Source organism: Charadrius vociferus, unplaced genomic scaffold (genome assembly GCF_000708025.1).
Source record: "Charadrius vociferus isolate BGI_N301 unplaced genomic scaffold, ASM70802v2 scaffold7, whole genome shotgun sequence".
In the NCBI taxonomy this organism is placed as follows: Eukaryota; Metazoa; Chordata; class Aves; order Charadriiformes; family Charadriidae; genus Charadrius; species Charadrius vociferus.
This window is the reverse complement of record NW_009649308.1, coordinates 541,856-564,464: the sequence shown is the minus strand read 5'-3', so window position 1 is coordinate 564,464 and position 22,609 is coordinate 541,856. Positions and strand designations below refer to the sequence as shown.

Sequence of the window (22,609 nt, the reverse complement as noted above, 5' to 3'; positions counted from 1 at the left end):
GCCACTGGGAGGAGAGACTGGGGAGAAGGCAGGGGCTTGCACAGGGACACACTGCTGACCAGCAAGAGCTGGTGTGTGTCTGTGTGTTCACAGACACCCAGCAAAAGCATATTTTCTCCAGCAAAAGCTGGCTTGCTTATGCTAAGATGGCTTAGTATGGTTTAGTAGTCCAGGATTAGCTGCATTAGCAAAAAGCATATTTTTGGTAGTGCCACTGCATCTGTAATAGGGATGTGACTCCCTGGAAATGCTACCCCCAAGCCTTAGGGTGTTAATCAGCGACACTAAACGGAGGGAAGCCAGAAGGCTGAGGTCAGAGTAACCAGCCTGGTTTTGTTCAGCCCCGGAGGGATGTTTTGGGCCTTACGGCTTGCGGGAACTGGATTTTGGCAGGGCAGTGGGACATTCAGAGTTCAGTGCCGGCAGATGACCTGTCTTGGGCTGACTTCAAGTAGGGCCAAGGAAACCCCGAGGTAAGGTTTCGGTGTAGCTGCTCGCACTCTGCTAGAGGCAGCCTGCATCACCCAAAACACTGGCAGCAGTTGGAATTGCTTTCCCCTGCCCTGCCCTGGGCTGTGGGCAGAGACATGTCCCTCTGTGCCCTGCAGGAGCAGGGCCGGCTCCAGATTTCGGCTCTGGCCAGTTTTCAGGTGGGCACAGCGGGGGTCCCCGGTGCCTCCCGCAGCCACTGGAGCTGCCGGCTCAGCCGCGTGTCGAAGGCACGGCACAGCACGAAGGCCGGGCGAGCCCTCGCTGCCGCTGCTCAGATAGGGAAGCGCATCCTGACAGCGTTGCTTAAGACTCCGTAAGCATCGTTAGGAAGTGCAGCGCAATCAGATGGGAGACAACAAGCTGATGTACCAACACCTAATGTGCGGCGGCAGGCAGCCAGCTGCACGCAGCGCAGCCCTTGTCGGGGGACGCATCCCCGTGCCTGAAAGCTGGGGAGATGCAAAGAGCTTCAAAGTGATGGTGAAAGCAAGTTTTATCTGGGGTTTTAAAAGAGGAGCATCTGATAAATTGACTGCAACATGCCAATTTAATGCTTTTTTTACCCCCTTCAAGTACCTTTGCCAGGCTCTGCCTCCCCAGGCGCTGAGGGGAGATGCGTATCGGCGGTGCCTCGGAGCTGCGAGGCTCCAGCTGGGAAGTGTCAACACAGTGGCAGCTCCCGCTGCGAGACCCTTTCTGGCGCTGGAGCAGGTGACACGCTGACATGGCAGACGTCGAGGGGGGTGTGCCGGCTGTGGGATCGCTCGGCATCCTCTCCCGCATATGGCTGTGTCATTCTGGGGACGATCTTGTGAATGAGCTGCCCAGCGCAGAGGCAGGTGGTTAGAATTTCCCAGGTGACCATGTGGACCTAATTTAATTAGAGGATTTAGGAAAACTCCTTTAGAAAAAGGGAGGGGTGCAAAAGGTTTAGCGAGGGCAGATTTGAAAGGCAGCAGGAGAAGCTGTTGCTAAGTAGATCACATCCAAAGGAGGATGCAAGTTTTCCTTGCCCAGCTTGGAACTAGAAGATCAAGAAGATGGAGTATCTTTACATGGGAGCTCATACCAAAGGCTGGGGAGGAAGGGTTGGGGAGCAGAGAGAATGGGTTGTGGCAGGTCTTGGCTTGAGGGCAGAGGAGTTTCCATAAGGCTTTAATTTGTGAGGATCTGTGCAGGGCAGATGGCTGGGTTCCTGGCAAGCCAGACGTGCATGCTGCCTGCTTGGTAGTTTTAGGACCTCTTTTCTCTGAAATTCTCTCATAATAAATTCCTTGCTCCCCAAAAATGCTATTTGGTCACTGGCTTGTTCCTCAGAGGAAGCCCACTTCAGGTGCAAGCATCAGGTGGAGCAGCTGAGCAGTATTTGGGGTTAACAGGCAGGTCCAGGAGCAGGAGCTGCTGGCAGCAGAGGAGGACCGGGAGTGGGATGGGCAGGAATGAGGCGAAGGAGGGCTGGGACTGGCTCCCTGCTTGGGGATGAGCAGCATGTCTCCAACGGGAGCTGGGGAGGATGTGGAGCACCTGCCTGCTAGTCCTGGCCGCTGGCAGCAAGGCCCCGGCATGTCTGGGGACCCTGAAGTGAGCAAAGGGCACCAGGTGAGTGGGGTCTTCTTAGCAGCGTGGCCGAGAGGAGATCCCTGAGCTCCTTATGTTCAGCCTTTCAGCAGTGCTGCATCCTCCTCCTTTAGTATCTCTGAAACCCAGCTGTGCCCCTACTCCTACAGAGCATCAGAGAGCTGCCACAGTGATGTCTCTCTCCTTTTGTCTCTCTGCTCCAGGTGTGAGAGCACAGAGGAATATGATTACGATTACCTCAGCATCAATAAAACCTGGGTCCTCACCCCCAAGGCACAGGAGACTGATGCCACGCAGATCCTCAACTCACTGCTGAAGAACTATGACAACAAGCTGAGGCCTGATATTGGCAGTAAGTTTCCTCTGAAGTTCCCTGTGGCCACGGGTGCTGACCTGGCCTGCCTGTGTCTTGTGTTTTCCATGCTTTTGTGGCTGCTGTAGTTGGGATTTTTGGTGAGATGGAGCCACACTGATCCCACATGCTCCCCCAGTCCTCAGCCCTTCATAAATGATCCTAGCCCCAGCTCATCTGTACCTATTTTATTTTTTTTTTTACAGTCAAGCCCACGTTTATTGATGTGGATATCTACGTGAACAGCATTGGGCCGGTGTCTGTCATCCAGATGGTGAGTGGTGTCATTGCTGCTGGGTCGTGGTATTGCCACAACTGATAGCGTGGGAGGTAGCTGGCCCAGCGCTGCTGGCAGGTTGCGTCATGCTGGCTAGACATGGTGTGAAGGTGGTGTTGTCACAAGAAGAGGTGGATTTATTTCCCTTTCCTTGGGAAGATGTGCTCTGACCCCACTGATAGCTGCAGCTAGAAAGGCTTGACAGCCATCCCTGGTTAGGGGCGAGGTCCTCAGTGAGCTCAACAACCCTACCGTGCTCACAAGCTTAGAGAGAAGGATGATGATGCTCTTTGGTCTCCATTGGCAATGTGTAGACAGACATTTCTGCCTGGTGGCTTTGCCCACTCCTGCCTGGGAAGCGTGTGGGCACCAGGATGCTCAGGGCAGGTTGCACCACCCTGGTTGAGCCAGTGCGGTGGTAGCTGGGACGGGGAGCAGCGTGCTTTCCAGGAGGACTGAAATAGGTAACTGGAGATAGTTTCCATGGCAATGGCCTGATGGTGTGAAATTTGGGTGCCCAGGCCTGGCTGGTGATGCTGGGGAGGGGCAGGCAGGGTACCTCAGGTCTGACGGCTCTTCTTCAGTATGTAACGCCTTAGATGGATGCCACCACGACTGTGACAGTTTCTGCTCGTGGCTTAGGACCCTGCTGTACCAGGAGCTGCAGAAACACTCAGCAGAGATGCTCTTTGGTCTGAAGAGCCTCCAGTCCACACACTGGAGAGCAACTGTTGATTATTTATTTTTCACAGGAAACTTCCATTATTATTTTCCCTGTGAAGTCATTTTTTTCCTCTTTTCTAGCAAGGAACAAACCTGACTGCTGTCAGGTTTTGAAAGACTTCTTTGGCCTACTGGGCAGTGAGGTGGAGAGGACAAAGGAGAGGTACAGCCAGGATAATTTGGCTTTTCTTGTCTCCTTCAATGCAAAATGGTGTAGAAACAAAACCAGCCCCCTTAAACCAAAAAAAGAAAGTTCTCAGGATGGGCATGTTATTTTTAGTTTCCCAAGCAGAAAATTTCCACTGAACAAACCCCTCCGGGGGTGGAGGAATGGCATTGTAGTTGTAGTACCATTTCCACTCCAAAAAGCATTTTGAAGCAGCTCTTCTGACTGGCCGCTGCTGAGCATGTGCCTCTGAGCAGTGCCTGTTCATGGGCCACCAGATGGGCACCTGGCTGGGTGCTTGCTTGCACGATGAGGGCACCATTAGGAGGCCCAGCAGGGACAGCCTTAAGGGGAAAAAAATCCTTTCACTGTTTCTGTGGGCCCAGTTTTCAGAGGGAGAACCACGGCCCGAGCCACGTGGATGTCATCCCAGGCTGCCAGCAGATACTGCAAGCTCCTCCATCCCATGTGGGTGTGTGGACACAGTGCCACAGCAGCATAAGAGCAGCAGCGCGGGGGGAACCGTGCAGGGGCTGGGTGTGCGCACCTCCCTGGTCACTGCTGTGCCTGAAGGTAGAGCATAAGAGTCATGTTATAGGTGGCATTCCCATCTGCTTTGCACTGCCCAAGGATATGCCAAGAAAACCACACAAAACCACAGTGCACGTCCTCATTCCTTTTCTTTCCCTCTCATCCATTTACTTTACCCCTTTTCACCCCTGTAGGAAGCTCTGCCCTCCTCTCTGTCACACGAGCACAGCATAGCCATGCAGGTGGTAGCAGCAGAGTGTGGCTTATAAAATCCAGTCTTGCATCCAGAGTTCATCCATTCTCTTAAACGGAGATACCAGGCACTGCTGCTAATCCGGTTTCCTAAGAAACACAGCCATGGTGATGGGTATGTGAGAATGTACGTACATCCATCCCAGTCTTTCAGTATTTTAGATCCACTGGGCTAATACCAACTGTATATGGCTGCAGATATAGGGACTTGAGGCTTATTCAGCATCTCCAGTATTACTGTGAAAACAGGATGCAGGGCAGTGACAACAGCCATCCCCCCCCCCAAGGGGGAAAAACTGTTGTGTGAACTCAACCCTTACTAGAAAACAGAGAATCACATGGGAGAGTGCTGCTGAAGACAGCCCTGACCATTCCTAGAGCAGCTCAACCCATGTGTTTAGCTCTTTCTAAGAGTCAGCAGAAGTTTTTACGCTTCATGGAGTGGGGCTCCGTGACTGCATGGGATCCCAGGGCACTTCAAGTGAGCCAGGAGCGTGAAGGCAAGACTGGTTCTTGGAATTGCCTACATCTTCAGGGCTCTGCTGGGGAAGCTGCTGCCATGGGGCTAGTTTACCCACCTGCAGCCTTCCCACCTGAGGAAGGTACTGCCGTTTGTGGGAATGGCATGGCAAGGAGCTGCTCAGGCAGGGGAGGAAACCATTTGGCATAGAGACAGTTGAGGGATTTCTGTGGCATCAGGCACAACTGGCTGCACCCTCTCTAAAGTGCCTGGATGCTACAAGTACAGGGGTCCCTGCTGGGCCCCAACAGTCAACAGTGATCTGAAGATACCGCCGTATGACTCCCCAAGCAGACAGTGGGGAGTAGACTCCCCAGGATGTCTGTGGACATCTCTTCTTCCCTGTCCCCATAGGTAACTTCCTAAGCTTGAATCTGTGATGCCCTTGAGCTTTATAGCCTTTCCCCCGAGATGCTGGGCTGATATTAAAGGTACTGAGGACAGCTAGATCCGGGTCTCGTAGCTTTGGATGGCAGCTTTCTGCCATCTGTACTCTGAATACCTACCTCCCCCTGCTCATGAGAGAGGCTGCATCCTGCAATAGTGTCTCCTGAAGCAGGAGAAAAGGGCTGTGACAAAGCTGCCACAGTGTCACCTCTGGAGTTGGCTGCTTCACCCACTAGTTTTGTGTTCGTTTGCTTTTCCATGCTGATGCAATGAATGAAGTCATTCTGTGGGTCGTCCCAGCCACTGGCAGGCTGGCATCAAATGTTTGATACAGATTGTCTTTGCTGGGGACACGTCATTCCCACTTTGTCCCTTTTTATATAGCTTCTCACAACCTTCTCCCGGCTGTCAGGCCCATCCCACGTGTCTGATCTTTCCCTTTTACCATACGCAACCTGAGGAAATGCACGTTTCTGAGAGAGGGGAACCAGAGTTTGACTCGGAGCTAGATCTCTCCTGAGCCTGTGGTGAGATTGCTCTCTGCTGCAGATACAGCGGCTCGTGTAGGCTGGAAGGTCCACTGGAGGGGAAATATCCCATTGATCTCTTTTAAGTGCATTGTGATGACAGCGTCTTACGTAAATATTTCTCTTTCACGTAGCCAGGCTATGTAGAAGATAAAAACCTAGTTCTGCTTTTAAGAAATATAGCAGCATTACTGTAGCTGTTAGCTTGGACCAGCATGGTCTGAAGCTGAAGGCTGTAGGATTTGGTTTGACCTGCTGGTGGAATAAAAGGCTCCAACTGAAGCGATTTAGTTTGAATAGTGGTGTCCTGTGATCTTCTGCTCACCCCTCAAAGGGTTAACTACTCACTGCTGCTTTCAGCCTGGTGATGCTCTGTCAGGGCTTGGAAGATAGTCCTGCGTAGCCGCTGCTCAACCTCCAAATGATAAATCACGTCAGGATACAAAACTGATTCCGGTCCTTAAAAATGAATAGGTGATTTGAAAATGCCCTGCGCTGGGTGTGAATTCTGCATCCCCCTCATCAATCACTTGTCATAAATAACATTAACATTCAGGAGTCAGCAGAAGGCAGGCAGGTTTGGAGGGGGAAGAAATGTAAAGTGATTTCCTCGTATCTTTTGTAGACCAGAATGGCAGTCTTGTTTCCCATTTAGGTAGCTGAGCAAATTTTACATTTTCTCCTCCCTGGGGAAAGGACCCTCTGTGCTTTGCCAGCCAAAATGTGACAGTTAACCAGAAATAAAGCTAGGAGATGGTTAAACGGTAGGAATTGGGACACGGGGCTTGGCTGAAAGAGGATGAGCTGAGAGGGAAAAAGGGTGCAGAAAAGTGGGACCATCAGGTCCAGTCCCTGCATGGACTGGGGTTTCTTCCCCATCCCCATAAACCTGTTGTCTTTGGGTGGGATTGAGGCAGTTGGCACTTCTCAGGGTGGTGGGAAGCTGTGTTTACACCAGCAGGGAAAGGACACACTCGGCCACGAGCCCTTCCAGAGCCGCCTGCTATCACTGGGTGCCGGCCAGTGGCACCTCAAGCCAAATGAGTTATCACCCACAGCACCACAGCTTTCCAAGCTGTGTCACAGATCTGGATGGCCAATTAGATTCCCATTAACACAGACAGTGTTTAGGTGTCCTTGGTATATCACTAAGCTGAGCCTGGTGCAAAGACCCACCTTGGTTCTCCAAGCATGCTTGCAGGAAGGGGTGCCAGGGAGGGCTGCGGCAGGAGGGACCGATGGAGGAGACTTTTTGGGTTCAATTTTTTCGCTGACTGGTTGTTTGCTGGAGGGATTTGCTGCTGGTTTTGTTTTGTAATGGCTTTATTGCTATAGATTATAGCTTTAACTGGTGTCAAGGGCACCTAGAGTTCTGGATCACCTTCCTTTAGGGTTGCTTAACTCTCAGGAAATGATGCTGTAGAAGTAAAGCGGTTGCCAACTATTGGGGCTGAGTGTCTTTCAGTCCTGAGGATGTCCATGAAGTGTCCATGAGAGCCAGCATGGGTGGGAGTGGAAAAAGCGCTTCTGTTCCGAGCTCGGGGATGGAGCAAGTCCTGCCCAGAGCTTCTCCAATTCCTCCCAGAGGTCAGAGTTGAACGTCCTTTTATTCCTTTCTTGTGCAAAACCAAGTGTGAGGCTCAAGGAGTTGAACACCAGGAGCATAGCCCAAACACTGCGGTAGCCTTCTGGCCAGAGTGAACGGAGACATGCCACTCATCCAGGGACCTGCCTCAGTTACCTGCTCCGTGTGTCTGGGATCAGAGGTGGTGCGGTCAAGGCTAGTTCAGGTGCTCGAGACTCCTCTCTTTAGTGTGTGTGTGTGAGGAGATGCCCTTGTGTGCCAAATTCTGTAGCAAAACTTGATGACAGCTCTTCTGCTGGGATCATGCGCCACCTCAATCTCATTACTTAATGATAATAAAATGGAAAGAGCAAAATTGGCCTCTGTCGTTCACCAGGGGCCAGACTGCTGCCTCTGAAGTGCCTGTGATTTCCAGGGGGCAGGGTCAAGCTCCTGCCTCCATTATTACAGCAAATTATTTTCTTAGCTCTGCCTGTGAGTGCGGGACTGGAACCCAAAGAGGGTGATATGTCCAAATACACGTGTTGAATATTCCCCCCTTCCTTCTTTAGGAAGGAGATGCTGCACGCTATTAAATTCACGATGCGGTGCCTAGCTGCATTAGTTACCATGCAACACACTAACGAAATTGAGGATGAAGAACATATTTTCCCACGTTTGGAGTACTGCAGAATAGATTTAATAGATTTGCATGTATGGTGCATTTGTGAAAACACTGTGAAAAAGGGGGGGGGAGGGAAGGGGGAAATGTTTATTCGTTATCAGCTGATGAATAATTAATTTACAAACGTTGTCTTGTTAAATGTAAATTAAATCCTCATTTGACACACTTTATAATTTAGAAGTATAAGCCCAGCATGAATGAAGAGAACTCCCCACTGACTGCTTTCATGTAAATCCTGAGGAGCCAGGGAGGGAGGGCTGTCCGCACAACCCTCTTCCAAGGATTGCTTCCTCCCCTCTCAGAGCTGCGGGTGGCCGAGCTGCCGAATCCCAGCTCTTTGCGTAAAATCCCCATCGATGCCACGTTATCAGAGTGTGCAGCAAGCTGGCAGCTGCTTGTGACCGGCTGAGCTATCCCAGCAGCGGGGGCAAAGATCCCCAAGAGGGGAGCTAGGCTCTATGAAAGCTGTACAGGGCTAAGCCACCCTTGCAGAGAGCGGTTCGAGGCATCTCCGCAGGGAAGCTTTCCCAGGAGCTGCAGCTGTGCTTGGTTGGAAGGCAGTTAGCGTGGGAGCCGCAGTGGGAAGCTTTGGGTTACAGCCCCGGTGTCCCGCTGTAAGGCTTGGGTTAATATCTTCATTTCTTCTTAGTAGATGGGGAAACCAAGACCGGTAATAATTGTCTGGCTCTGAGGAGCACTTAAGTCTTGATTATACTTAGCTTTGGCTGCTTTGGAATAAGTAGGGAGGAAATGAAATGAAAATGGCACACTTTTTAAGATGCTTGAATGTGTTGCTCTGGAGCACAAGATAAGCCTATAGGTAAAGGAAATTTGTTACCTCCCCCCTTCTTCCCTGATAATAATAGACTCCAGCGGTTGCACAGCACTTCTCAACTGAAAGGACTTAAAAGTGCTTCACAAATCATCTGTCTGGGAGGCAATAGCCCAGATGCACCCACTTCTAGGGTGGATTGCAATGCCTGAGGCATGCCGCGATGTTCTGCCAAGGACTGCACGCTCTTCTTCCCCTGCCCGGTGTGCAGCGAGAGTCAGGCATCAGCATAAATCTAATGAAGTCACCTAGCACATGCACTTGTGTAATGAGCTAGGTCGGGTTTTGGACCCTGATAAAGATGCATAACGTAGAAATGTAAAACGTTGGGAAATGGCCATTCCTGGCCATTAGTTTCCGCGCCTGGGTGATGTCTCAGTGCCGCCGGAGCTGGTGGTGCATTTATAACGTCTTCACAAATACTCATTTGCTTGGAAAGTGCTCATATCTCTTGATTCCTTGATGTTCAGGAACAGTCACCTGAGTCCATTTCTGTGTGCCCAAGTGCTCGAAGAGTAACTGTTCCGCATGTAGCCGCTCATGTTTGCGAGGCCGTGAGGTCGGGTACACGGAGAAGAGTAGTGGCCGTCCTGTAGCCATTGTTTGTCATTGTCTTAAGAAAAAAAAATAATCATGAGGCCACTGAGGAATAGCACCAATCACGTGTGACTTGTGGGACAAATCACAAACTGCAACAGAAGGTCTAATAAAATAAATGAGTTATCCCCATCCTGAACGTATCTCAAGAGCTTCCGCAAGTTTCGGGGTCTGCTCCCAAACCGGAGAAGGGCTGATTTACTCACTATGAATAATTCAACCACCTCCTTTTTTATTATCCAGAACATACACTAATCCCCTCTAGATATTTTCTGTGTGACATCCATGTTGGTATTTTATTTATGGGCTGTTTATTGTGCAGAAAACACAAGGAGTCTGTTATCAGAGAAAGTGAACAAAAAGCAGGGGGTTTGCCTCTAAAATTTGGAGCTAAATAAAATGTGAAAACCTGGACAGCAGCCTCCTGAGGGGGGAAAGTACTTTTCTTGAGAGACATTTCTGGAGAGCAAAGCCCTGAAGTTAATTAACATCTGTGCTCCCCAGTCCTGCACTAAGTGGGGAATGTGGCTGTAGTTGGTCAGGTTTCTTAAACGGCAGCGTCAGTTCTGGCACACAGGTGCCTCCACACCACCCACGGCTGGGGCAGCCTCTGGCCCTCGGGCAACACGGGATAGATCAACATTCATAATTAAGTTAGCAGCTCTTGTAAATTCCTTCATGAATCCGATTTCTGGCCTTCTCCTGGCAGGAATGTCTCAATCCGGTATTCACCTCGTGCCAGTCATTGGAGAAAACTCACATTTCTTCAGCTGGGCTGAATGCAAAGAGGTCTTTTGCCCTGAACCCTTGCAGGCAGCCTGGGAAGGATGCTGTAGGTGCTTCCCGAGTAGCCAGTGTGCTCATTGTGCCCGACCTCAGAGCATTGTAACTTGGGATTCCTCACCTCTACTCACAGAAAACTTTTCTAACACAGCTCATGACCACCATGGCTGCTCCTGGTCTCCCTTTCCAGAGGTCTCTGCCCCCAATTGAGTTTCTGCTTCTTAAAAGATCATGATGACATTTTTTCCAGTGACCGGAAGACCCTTCTTACTGGGGCCTGGACCAGGCCAGAGGGATGTTCCTTGCCCTGGCAATGCCGGCAGCTAGCAGCTCTCTCTCGGTTTGGTAGGAGCTTTTCCCTCTGGCAGGGCATTAAAAGAGGCGTTGCCATGATGCACAGGCATGGACAGGGCTGCAGCCGCTGGGCGGTGGGAATGTGACCTTGTCCATCACGGGATGTGGCTGGGAGATGCGGGCTCAGGCTCAGAGCTGTCGCGTGCAGCTGCATCTTGCCAAGGAAAGCGCGGACGCAGCCATCTCCATCGCAAGCGCAGAAGCTAATGGAGTTGCTCCACGATTCCCCAACGGCCCTACTTCTTCATACGGAGACGTGTGTGCGTGGACAGGCCAGGAAGCATGTGTTTTATTCGGGTACTGATCTGTGCTCTGAACCTCATTAAATTGATTCTTCCAAGTCAAAGGGAAAGCACTATTGTGTCAAATTTGAAAGATATAGGCTCTGAGCTGTACCGATAGTTGTCACTTGATGGGCTGAATTATTTTTAAGGCAGAGTTGATTTATCTGAACTGAAGGCTTTAGATCTCTCCGCAGGAGAGGTCTGGATATTTCAGGTGTGTGAGAGCCAAGTCAAAGAGCTGGTCAGAGGACAGGGCTTCTGGTCTAGGGGGAACAGGCGGCATCGTAGGGGAGGGAGTCTCTGGGCCAAACAGCCAAAATTCTTAAGCATTTCTGAGGGAAAATGGGTTTAGGGACAATCAAAATATTTATGTTTAGTATCATCAGATTGTTTTGATTTGCTTTTCATACGGTGATAAATTCTGTCCTATAAGTAAGGCATGAAAATGAGTATTTGAAAATAAAAGTGAAGATGAGGTGAATAAAATCGATAAAGGTAAGGCAAAATATTTTGTTAGCTTACTGACAAAAAAAAAGTTTCTGAATGAAATGATGAGGTTGAGGTAATTCATTTTAGGTTTTGACAATTTTAATTTATTTTCAACAAAACTTCATTTTTTCAGTACAAATTGGTTCTATTTATTTCCTGCATCCCCAGATGAAGCAGTCCTACCATCTCCCCTAAAAGGCTGATGTGAAATCTGCCTGCTATAAATCTGTTATGAAATGGAGACCATTTCTCAGAATTCAGTGATTGTGGGTGACCGGAGGCAATATGCTTCAAGGACCTCTTCATGCCTCGATGTTAAAAGCTGAATATTCAGGCTATTACATCCCATCTCCGTGCACAGGAAGGGTTTAATTGCCCATGATACAAATTGCAAGCGAGCAGCGATGGAGCTGTGATACCGCCAGCCTGAGCCTCCCCGTGGCACCAGGGCTGCATGGGCTGAGGCAGCGCCCTGCTTCTCCTCCCTGCAACCCCTCACATCTCCTACGTGCCTCTGTGTCTTCAGCTCGGTGTCTTTTGTGCTGGTAGGAGGTATGTGTTAGGGTCAGCGGGTGAGTGGGCAGGCAGATCTTCACAGTCGTCTGCCGCCATGCCTCGCGCTGGTGGGCAGCAGCCCATCCTTCCCCACTGCGGGTTTGCCGACACCGCGGCTGTTTCACACCAGTGCTGCTGAGACCGGCCCCACCAATTCCCAACGCAACAGCTCTGGAAAGCCCCACAGAAATCATGCTGGCTGCATAGGGCACTGTGCGTGGGGGAATAAGCCTGGTCAGGGGTCCTGGGCTTGGTGTGTGCTGGTGGCATGGAGCTGATGGTAGCTGGGGACCTGAGTAAAAGCCTTGCTGGTCCCTCTTCATGTCCAGAGGGCTTTACTGTGAGGATTTCTGGGGTTGTTCTCCAACCTGCAGTTAGCTGGAATGGCTCTCACCGTCTGATCGGCTCTGCTCAACAGGAAAATTGCGGGCGGTGATAATGGCTCACCTACAGGCAGATGCACGTGGGAAGTGTGAACCAAAACAGCGAGGCGTGTAGGTGGGGGAACACCATGTCTCCGCGTGGCTGGGGAACAGGCAAGGTCAGAGCAGGGATTTTGCAAATGTTGTAAGCCTTGTTCCTGACACTTGCCCCTGATCTGCTTCTTTTTTCCCCCCAGCTTTGCCAGCGTACCTGTTACATCTCCCACACCAGACCAGTATCCCTCGATCTGTCATTCTCCTCCACAGACACCCAAAGCCACCTTAGTAGTGGAGTGAGAGAAGTGTTGCAGTGGGGGAGAGAAGTGGGAAAAATTTGTGGGAGTTAGCCACAGGGAGGTAGGAGGGTGAAGCTAAGATGGTAACTGGCTGATCTTCTCTTCATTTGCTCCTTGAAAAGAAAAGCTGAAGGCAAAGAGAATCATAATATTAAAGACAACCATTTTCTTTCATGATTTGGCAGTGGTGGACTGACAGACCTGTCCAGAGCTTGCAGCCTTAGTTTGTCACATGAATCTGCCCCTTGGGAGAAGACACGATGGACCCTGGTTCCCCCTGCCACAACAAAGAGCTCCAGTGGTGGCATGGCATGGAGCAGTGTGCCAGAGGGGTTTGCAGAGCAAATCTCACCAGGAGGTTTGGGGAGGAAGGGTGTCTGCAGAGAAGGTGGGGGATGGAAGGAGCGCAGTGGGAATGGGGATATTGGGCACCCAGTTTGCACGGCAAGGGAGGAGTGAGCCATCGCGTGAAGCCAAGCTCCCTCCCCGCTGCTCGTGGCTGTTTGGACATGAGCTCTGCACGTAGCTTCTTGCGGAGCTGGCTGCAGGCTTCAGTCCGGTTCTGCTGCAGTGAGCTCAGGGGCTGCTTAGACACTGGTCCTCTCACTGCATCATAAGAAGGAAGATGACAATACCTCAGTGTTGCTGCTATCACAAACAGCCAAAGGCAGGTTGAAGTGCTGGAATTTGGTAAGGAGCAGCAGGGAACGGGCTGTTCAGTTCCCAGGAACTTTGGACTAAGCTCAAGAGCCAAAATTGTTTGGTTTCTTGTATGTATGATTCTGAGATATACAAGCTCTGCCAATACATTCCTTATACTTCTGTATAGAAAACCTGAGCCTTCATCTTTTTTGCTACTCCCCGAAGATGTGCTAAAGCCATCTAGGGCGGCTGGGGAAGGTAGAGCAGTTGAGTTTTAAAGGAGGCATCTGCAGTAGGCTGAGTCTCTACAAAACAGTTGGGAGCTGGAAAAAGGGACTGGGAGTACCAGCCCCCAGTTTCTGAGGAGAGTCTTTTGCAGCTCTCAGGGGCCATGGGAAGTAAGCAGCCCAGAGCAGCAGAGCTCTGCAGCTCCTGCTTGCCCAGTGGCCGTTGTCCTGGCATCCAAATGACCACTACCCTTGGCCTGAAGTGTGGATGTATGCCTGGAAAGGAGAGGCAGCTGGCCTGGTGTCCCTTCTGTAACTGCAGTCCCACTTGCTTTGCCCTTCGAATACTCGACAGGGGAGACAGAAAGAAATTGTTCTTTCACTGATTCATTTCTCCCAGCTGCTTTCCTCAGCCTGGTGCTCCCTTGAAATCACGTTAGGGCTGGGCTGTGATTTTGCGGTGGCTTGAAAAGAACTGCGAAAGCAAAAACAAAACGAAGCAGGGAGAAGGAGCTAAATCAAGGAACTGTCAGGGCAGGAAGAGAAAGCTGGCGGGCACGGCAAGGGGGCACGAGAGACAACATGAAACGGGTTTTCTTGAAAGAGTCAGTGGAGCAGAGTACACTGTCCCCACCTCCTTCTTCATCTAGGGCCGGGAGAGAACGGTGTCAGGAGTGAGGATTTCTGCAGAGGGCACAAAACCCTCCCCTTTTGTGAAAGTAGAACTTTCTCAAATTTTTTGAATGTGCTTTTTGCCTTGAGGATGAGGATTAGAAAGGGATTTATACAGGCAAACAGCGGGTTTCCTCCTGGCCAGCGCAGACATTTCGGTACAATGGATGGCATTCCAGGGAAGGTGGTTTGACAGAGCTCAGTGCTTGTTGGAAGGGAGTGGTTCTCACAAAGGAGGGTATATTTAGGAGAAGGCGGTAGTGATTTTCCTGCTCCTTATAGTCTGTCCCTAAGCTCCTGTGACTGGCCACTGTAGGAGGCTGTTGGGACAGAGGGACACTGCCTGACATTGTTTGATCATTCTTATCCTCTCTGGTATTGCATGCTGCTGTGCCGTGCCATGCAATTCCTGCACTGGAAGGATGCTTCTGGCTGTGATCCACAGAGAAAGCAGAGCTTCTACGGCTCCCTGTCTCTGCTACCCTTTCCTTCCTGTCTTGACCTCAAAGCACAGCTTCTGTAGCAATTTCTTCATCGATAAGACTGCAGTGAGAGGGACTTTGTCTGTTCTCTTTGCATGACAATCAGCAGCCAGCTGAGATCACTAGACACCTTTCAATCCATAGCGAGAGGCAGTCCCTGCCCTGGAGAGCGTAAGGCCTTGCTAGACAAAGCAGAGTCCCATGAGAAGGCGGGAAGAGGGTGGGAAATGATGTGATGCTTAAATAGGACCACTACAATTGAAGCTGTTTCTGTTTGAGGAGGGGTATGGGCAGGGTGGTAATGCCTTTCTTGCTGAAGCAGAGAAGCAGAGCGGTGAGCTACAGACCAAAGAGAGTGTGGAGAGGGGCATGGAGAAGAGCAGGAGGAAAGAAAACTAGAGCAGGTAGTGAAGGGAAAAGAGGGAAAATGCAAGAAAGTCTGGAAAGATGAAAAAACAGCAAAGGGAATTGGGCAGCAATTGGGCTGTTTGGTCCCTGGATATACAGGGAAAGGTGCTGAGATCTTTACAAAGGTCTACAGACTACTATGGACTACTCTACCTCTCCAAAACCCTCAGCCCACCCCAGATAGGGACTGGATGTAAATGAGAATCAGAGCCTAAATCTCAGAGGCAGTGTTGACACCCCCTAGTCTATCTGGTGAGCCAGCAGCAGCAGTACGCTGTACTGGCGTCTGACAAAGCCAGTGGTGATGCCAGTGGTGGTCCCTTCTGTATGAGGTACCCCATTGGAGGCAGGGAGACAGGCACAGCTGGCAAGCCCTAAGCTTAGGAGGATGCTTGCTCTAATACTTCAAAACTACACAGCCACATGCCTCTGACAGTTTAAGGCACTTATGTCATTTAATGTTTGGAAGACTTTCCTGCCTTCCTTCGCTTCACCTGAGGGCTGTTTCCCTGTTGCCACAACAAGATACTGCTCTCATTCCTGCCTCTCCATCCTAGGGAGGAGGCAGTGAGGCTGCAGTGTCCAGCTCCTGAACTGAGCAGGATCCTGCAGGCAACCTCATGGGAATCCAGGGGTGAGTTTTGTAAGGACAGAGCGATGGGGCAAGGAACACGTCAGAACTGGAGCAACAGATCACGTTCCCAGGCAACGATAGACTTGCAGGTGTCTCCATGGGGACAAGCTGAGCATTCCAGACACCCCTCCGCAGGAGTGTTTAGGACTGGACACCTTGGGGGATTCATGGGATCTCCTACCTTCCTCTGCCTGGTACAGGGGAGCTGCAACAGTTGCTCTCCCAGTCCTGGGCAGTATTAGACTGCCCCTCCCAGTGTTTCATTTTAATCACAGTGGGTGGCACCGGAATGGGAAGTGCAATTAAAGAAATTCCAGCTTCTCATCTGAATCTTGCCAAGCTGTCCTGGAGGAGCAATCTTGGGGAGTTAATTGTATGCAGCGAGAAGGTTTATCTTCTAGCCCTTTCAAAGGAAATTTCTTTTTGTCTCGTCAAACACCCCATGAGCTTAAAGGACAAACAAGAGCACCTGCCCGAAGTGCTAAGTATTCTCTTCCAGTTTTCCTACGTGCTTCTGTCCTCACCTCTTGTCTTCCCCCACCTGCTTTCTTCTTCCAGCACAAAGTTGCTTCAAGCCCAACATCATGGGGAGCGTTGAAGCCTTTAGCAGTAAGGTTTGACATGAAAACAAGACTTTGGACAAGTGTGGCTTTGCTCTGCAAGCAGCCCAGGCATTTCCAAGAGATCATGGTAACTGGGCTGCATCCTTGTTCGCATCAGAAAGTGCTTACATGTGACTTTCCACCCAGGTCATGTCCTGTCCTGTGGTGAAAAAAAATTAAAGAAAGAGGCACCTTCTTCCCTGGGTTGCTTTGCATAATACTTCATTGAGTGTTCAGTATCTTTCCCCTTTAATTAATTCTGCCCCATCTGCATATAGCATCCTGTGTCCGCGCCTCTGCCTTTTCAGTAATGACCTCGTCAGGGACAGTACAGACAGACTGTGCTTCTATAAACCAGAGTCTGGCTGATGTCATGTCTCGACTCAAGGACTTTCCTTGATCCTTTGGGTAATGACTGTTAATCAGATGCTAAAATGCACACATCTAGGTCACGTGCCCCTGGGGCTCAGAGTGGGAGACTCTGTGTGCCAGGCTATGTTCCCATGAAAAGAACAGGCACCGTAGCAATCAGCAGCCATCCTGGGGTTGCATGTGAGGAGTAACATCACTGAAGGACAGGAAGGGGTGGTGCAAGGGAACAGCTCAGAAGAAAGGGTTTGACAGGAAAGAGACAGTCTGGGGCTGTTGGCTGTCATGGGTATAAAAGCCTGCCTGCCTTTTAGGTGTCCCTGCTTGGACAGGGACCTGCATGGGAGCAGGCATGAGCAGAGGTGTGTGGGAACAGGCAGGTAGAGATCTCAGAAGCCAGCACTTGGTTTCGAAAGCCCTGTCCAGTTCCCGTCTGCAGAAACTCCAAGGGTGAGCAAGCCATGATTGGGGAGTTTGCGATCGACAGAGCAGCATGTACAGCATGTCTTGTTTGAAGGCTCCTGGCATGAGCACAGGACATGGTGATGTTTTTTAACAGCGAGTTTGTATTATAAAAAGAAAACTGTCTCAACTGAGATTCCCTGGGCAGAGGCGAAAGACATTCAGACAAGGACAGCGCTGCCGGTGTTGCTGCAGAAGTGAAACAGATGGGAAGTTCAGTGTGTCACCTTGAAAACACAGATCATCTGAGCTGTACTCCTTTTGTCCTTGCTAGCTTCCCTAGTCACTCCGGCGTCATGTCCAGAAGGCTCTCTGGGGTCTGATTTGGAGAGAGGAGGACCTTGGAAACATAATAGAACTTATATTCTCATTCTTTTGCTCTTTGTGTTGGGGAGATAAACCTCACCCAGAGCAGGGACAGAGAGACATCCACAAGCGAGGTGTCTCACACAACTAACGGGAGAACTGAGAGAAACCTGACACTGCCCAACCACTCACTGAAGTGGTTGGTGTCAGACCTAAGTAGATGCTGTTAGTACACGTCCTCTCTGCTTGCTGCCTTTGGGAGTGCTTGCACGTGCCACGCTAGAAGCACGTTCCTGCCTGCAAGCTATGGGGACAAGAAGTTGTGCATCAGATTTGAAGATTATTCTAAAATAAGGTTATTTTATTTAGTTATCCGAGTGTGGAGAGCGTGTCCAGACTTTTTGCTGTTATTGAGCTTTGTTCCCTGGGACATGGAGCTGGCTGCTGGGAGCAGCCCAGGGGTTGTCAGAGATGTTTGCAGGCTGGGAGGGATGTGTGGGATGTCATGGAGAGGAAAATGCTCACCTGTGCAGGGCTGTGAAGCTGCTGAACGTAGTTCTATCTGAAGTGGGGATGCTTGGGCTGAGCCCTGTTTTGCAGAAGAGGGAGACTGGAGGAGAGGCTTCCTGGCTTGCCTCGAGCTGCACAGGGCGACCTACCAGCCCTTGAATGAAATACACTCCGTTCCTGGGTCTCCTCCAATAACTCCTGAGATTTTCCTGAATTGCAGCACTGCAAAGAGTTTGTCTGTAGTACTTGCTTTGGTTAGCTCTGTGATTGACAGCGTGGACCCATCAGATTCGTGTCAGCCCACCTGAAATGCTGGCCGTGCTTCCCAGGAAAGCAGCCTGCTTTATTGTACTGGGATTTGCTTGGTGGTGCAGAGGGAAGGGGCCTCTATGAATAAAGACAAATATCAGAACAATAAGAGCTAGAATGAGACTGGCTGGGATATTAATCTCTCAGCCCCACTGTTATTTAGGATTTTTCCAAGCTATCTCTCCCATAGAGGAAGATGGAGGAACCTGTTTCCAGGTCTCTGTCTCCTCTGTTTGGAGGTTTTCTTGTTGCTGTCAAATACAAGTGAAGTCGCAAAAAACACCTTTAAATTCTTAATTTCATCCTAATTTATGAAGACAACTTTCTCTCATGGCTTTGCTTCTCTCTTCGGCATTTGTCAGAAAGCTGAAATCTTAAAGAACACAGAGAAACAAGCTCATAGATGGATACAGAGGAACCATGGGGTACCACCTCCTCTGTATCCCACTAATTGCACCCTTGGGAGGGGTCAGCTGAACTGCACACACAAACTTGCTTTGAGCCATTTGAAAAGGATCTTCTGGCAGTGCAGAGCTGTGCTTATTTGGTGTACAAGGTAACCTGAAAATACAAACTGTTAATTTCGAGTTGTGTCATGCTAACCCTGTGAGTTTAAGCTGTTAGTCTGAAATTGGGTGGCCCTAACTCGTATCTGCTCTGAACCCAGGGTGGAACTTAGTCTAGAGTAGAGTTTCTGGGGCCAAATCCAACTGGGATTACGGGCTGAGTTCCCATGTGTGTGCACATACAGACAGAGGTGAGAGAGGAGCTAACTGGGGCCAGGCTGGATGTCCTTGCTGTATCGGGGTGGGGAGCAGGGATGTGCTCCAGGGCCGTGAAGGTTGGGGCAGAGCGGCTGGGGCTGGGATGACCCAAGGAGCAGGGCTTAGGGTAGTGGACAATGGGAACAGGGGCCAGCTCCCAGCTCTCAGGCTGATTTCTGAACCTGTTTATTTTCTTTTGGATTGAATATTTTGGGGTTTTCTTTGAAATGACTTTTCACATGGAAATTCCGCAGCTTTTCACTTAAACTACATTTTTAAAAATGAAAGGTTTTGAGAGTGCAGTAAAATCTTTTTGGGTTTGTTTTATTTTTTTTCTTCCAAGATGAAATATTATTGTCAACTTCACATCCCCTTATTTCCTGCAAATGCTCTTTTCCGGGACAGGTTTTTTGCCATTAAATGTTTTCAGATTTTACCGTTTTCTGGAACTGGGTTTCCACCAGCATCTGTGCTGCCCACATGAAGAAAACGAGGACTGATCAGTGATGTGCGGCAGTGCCAGGTGATGACAGTGACCAAGGGCCAGCAGGGACATGCTGAAAGGCTGAGCTGGACACAAGCCCACACAGCTAGCAGCGGCGATGCTGCAGGGCGTTCCTCAGCAGTGGATAAACTCACGTGATAGTATTTAGGGTAGGCAGTCTTCAGTGTTTGCCTTACGGGTGGTTTATTATTTTATGACTGAAGTTTGATGTAATATTGCATGCATGCCAACGTGTGTGCTACCCCATGTGTGATCCAAATGGCACGACCTAACTCTTAGAGCGATTCCTCTTATTTCACTAGCTCCTTCTGTTGAAAACACTAAAAAAGCCCGTGCTTTTACAGAGAAGTTAACAACCTCCATGTGCTGCACAGCAGATGGTACAGTAATGTTGGAGGCGTATTTTACAATAACCTTTTTCCACATGGGGAAGTTGAGGTATAAAGAAGTCTCTTCCTGATGCTTGAGAATGAATCAGTGACAGAGAGAAACTACAGGGGTGCAGGAGTTCAAGAAACAGCACTGCTGTAAGTTTTAGGGGCTGAACTCATCCTGCCAAACTTCCACTATTCAACCTGGACTCTTCTGAGGTCAGTAAGAGTGAGGCATTTCCAGAAGACAACCTGAACTGCTTCATATTGGGATCTCCCTCTGGAAGTGCCTACCCTAATGACTGCAGGGAATCTATGATCAAACACCTCCTATTTTAATCGCCTTGGTCAGATGCCTACAGCTAAGTGGGATCTGGTTAATGCTCAGGGTCTGAGCACTGTCCTGCAGCTGATCAACGCAGAGCCGCAGTTGTGCAAGGTTCCTCAGCACCAATGCAGACAGCACCTGATCGGAGCAGGTGCTAAAGTCTTCAGGAACTGTCCTGGTTTAACCCCAGCCAGCAACTAAGCCCCACACAGCCACTCACTCACTCCCCCCCACTGGGATGCGGGAGAGAATCGGGAGGGTAAAAGTGCTCGCAAAAGCCAGAGCATTTTTGTATAAATCTTGCCTCAGATAATTCTGAATGAAAATACATTTGTAAATGCCAGCGTTTCCCAATGGGTTCCCCACCTAGCAGCGAGGGAGCCAGCTCAGCTAATAAGTTCTTCCTCGTGAATACCTGTGCTTATAATAGCCACTGAAATTAGATCAAACCACAGGACAGTAACAATAACAGCTCAGATTTTTCAGAAGAGCTGATTGACTTGTGCACTACACCTTTTGGAAAGACTGGCTATGAATGGCACAAGAGGAGCTCTTTAATGCTGATCCCTTCTGAAAATCTGGGCTTGATAACAAATACTAAACCCCTGGGATAGCTGACCCTCCACTCTCCCGAAATGTTATCATTGGTTATCCCAGACTCGAATGCTGAACTTTACAGCAGGACATCTGACCTGAGCAGCCAGCCCAGAAGCAAGATCTCACCAGTGACTCCAGTTAGGAGGTGAAACTGATAGGGGCATCTAACATGGCTTTATCATTGCATTTTTAGTTGCTTTCTACTACACCAGAATATTGAGGAGGAGCAATGTAAGCTCATACTGGCTAAAACAAGGTTTGCAGGGGCAGGGGAGAATATGTCAAATGTTGTGTTATTTTGGCCCCAACACCTGGCAAGGAAAAGAAAACGTCCTGAAGCAAAATAAAGTCAGCTCTTCCCATCAATGGCATTTTCTTGGGCTGCCATTCCTCCATCTTGTCCCAGCTGTGCCAATGCATCTTTGCCCACCTGTGGGCTCTATTTCACTGTTTCACAACATGATCCATGCCTTCATCGCTACATACCCTATGTCCAAGCAGCACCCAGTGCGATCCAGAGCATTCAGATGCTGGAGTGGGCTCTCTCCACCTCCTGTTTTCAGGGAGTGGAAACACTTGTACACTTGGCTTTGAGGGCTGCTGCTATCCTAGCTCTATGTCTGTTTTGAATGAACTGTGGAGGCAACACCATCACTTTGAACATGCTGCATCTGTCCCCATTTAGAGCTATGTTAGGACCTCATCCCCATCACCTTTGCTCATCCCTGTCTAACCAGGGTGAAGGATCAGTCCAGAGAGTGACTAGACCACCTGATGGCAAATGCACTTTTCTCATGATCTCATTCCCATGCAAGGGATGTTTTTGGTACCAATCACTCATCACCAGTTGGCTGACAGTGGAGTGAGGGTGAGGAAAATGAAGCAGGGAGTGCACTGCCCTGCTCTGCTTCCCCCAGGCAGGGGACACTGTCCCAAGGGAGCATGCTGAGAGGACCGCATCTATTTTAACGGCATGGTCTGGGGAAGTCAGCTCTGAACCAGCAGTGAGGGCAGCAGACAGAGGATGTGCTGCAGTCATAAAAATTTGACCGAGATAAATCAATAGAGGGAGGAGACAAATGGGAGGGAGAGATGGCAAAGTCAGACATTGTTCTTATCTGCCCAGAGGAGAGAGGGAGACGATGCCTTTGTGATCATGAGCGTTTTAACAGGAGTGAAAGGGAGCAAAGTCCAAGTCAGAGAGGAGCTGTCAGGAGCATGTGATAGCCTTTATTGCAGTCTGGTGGAACTGGATTTGGGGGTCTGGTTCAGACAGCCACTGACTGCCAGACATGTTCCTGCATGGCACTAATTAGCACCTTCTCAGGCAGTCTGAAAAAGAGGGTAAAGAGCAAATTGGCTTGCAGCAGCAAGCAGCAGAACAGTGGACTAATGATGTGGACTACTGACAGTCCAATCCAGACAGGAGCTGCTTCCCAGAACTGCTAGTTATGGGTGAGCTGGGATACCCTGTCTCTCACCAAAACCAAAGGTCCTTATTATGGTGGAAGCTGTTTCTGTCTGCAAAAGACTCAAGATTTTGAACTGGTTGCACCAAGAGCTGAGTCCATAGCAGCCCTGCGCCAGCACCAGCTTTCTTTTCTAATCTTCAGCAAGGTGTATCTGCCGGGGAACCCATACTACCCCATTTTTAAACCCTTTATAGTATAAGTCCTGCAGCAAGGGATGGATTCTCACTAGGTTTATGCACAACACTACTGTTGCTATATGTACGAATGAGGTATATGGAGCACT

General features: G+C 49.8%; 1 protein-coding gene across 1 annotated transcript in view; it reads left to right on the top strand.

Moving 5' to 3' along the window:
* The first annotated feature begins 587 nt into the window (after window positions 1–587).
* Window positions 588–22,609, top strand: part of GABRE (gamma-aminobutyric acid (GABA) A receptor, epsilon) — a 31,626-nt gene continuing 9,604 nt past the window's right edge. Inside the window, exons 1-3 of the mRNA XM_009889317.1 lie at window positions 588–805; window positions 2,274–2,422; window positions 2,629–2,696. Of these exons, the coding sequence (XP_009887619.1) occupies window positions 588–805; window positions 2,274–2,422; window positions 2,629–2,696 (435 nt within the window). The remainder of the gene's footprint in view (window positions 806–2,273; window positions 2,423–2,628; window positions 2,697–22,609) is intronic.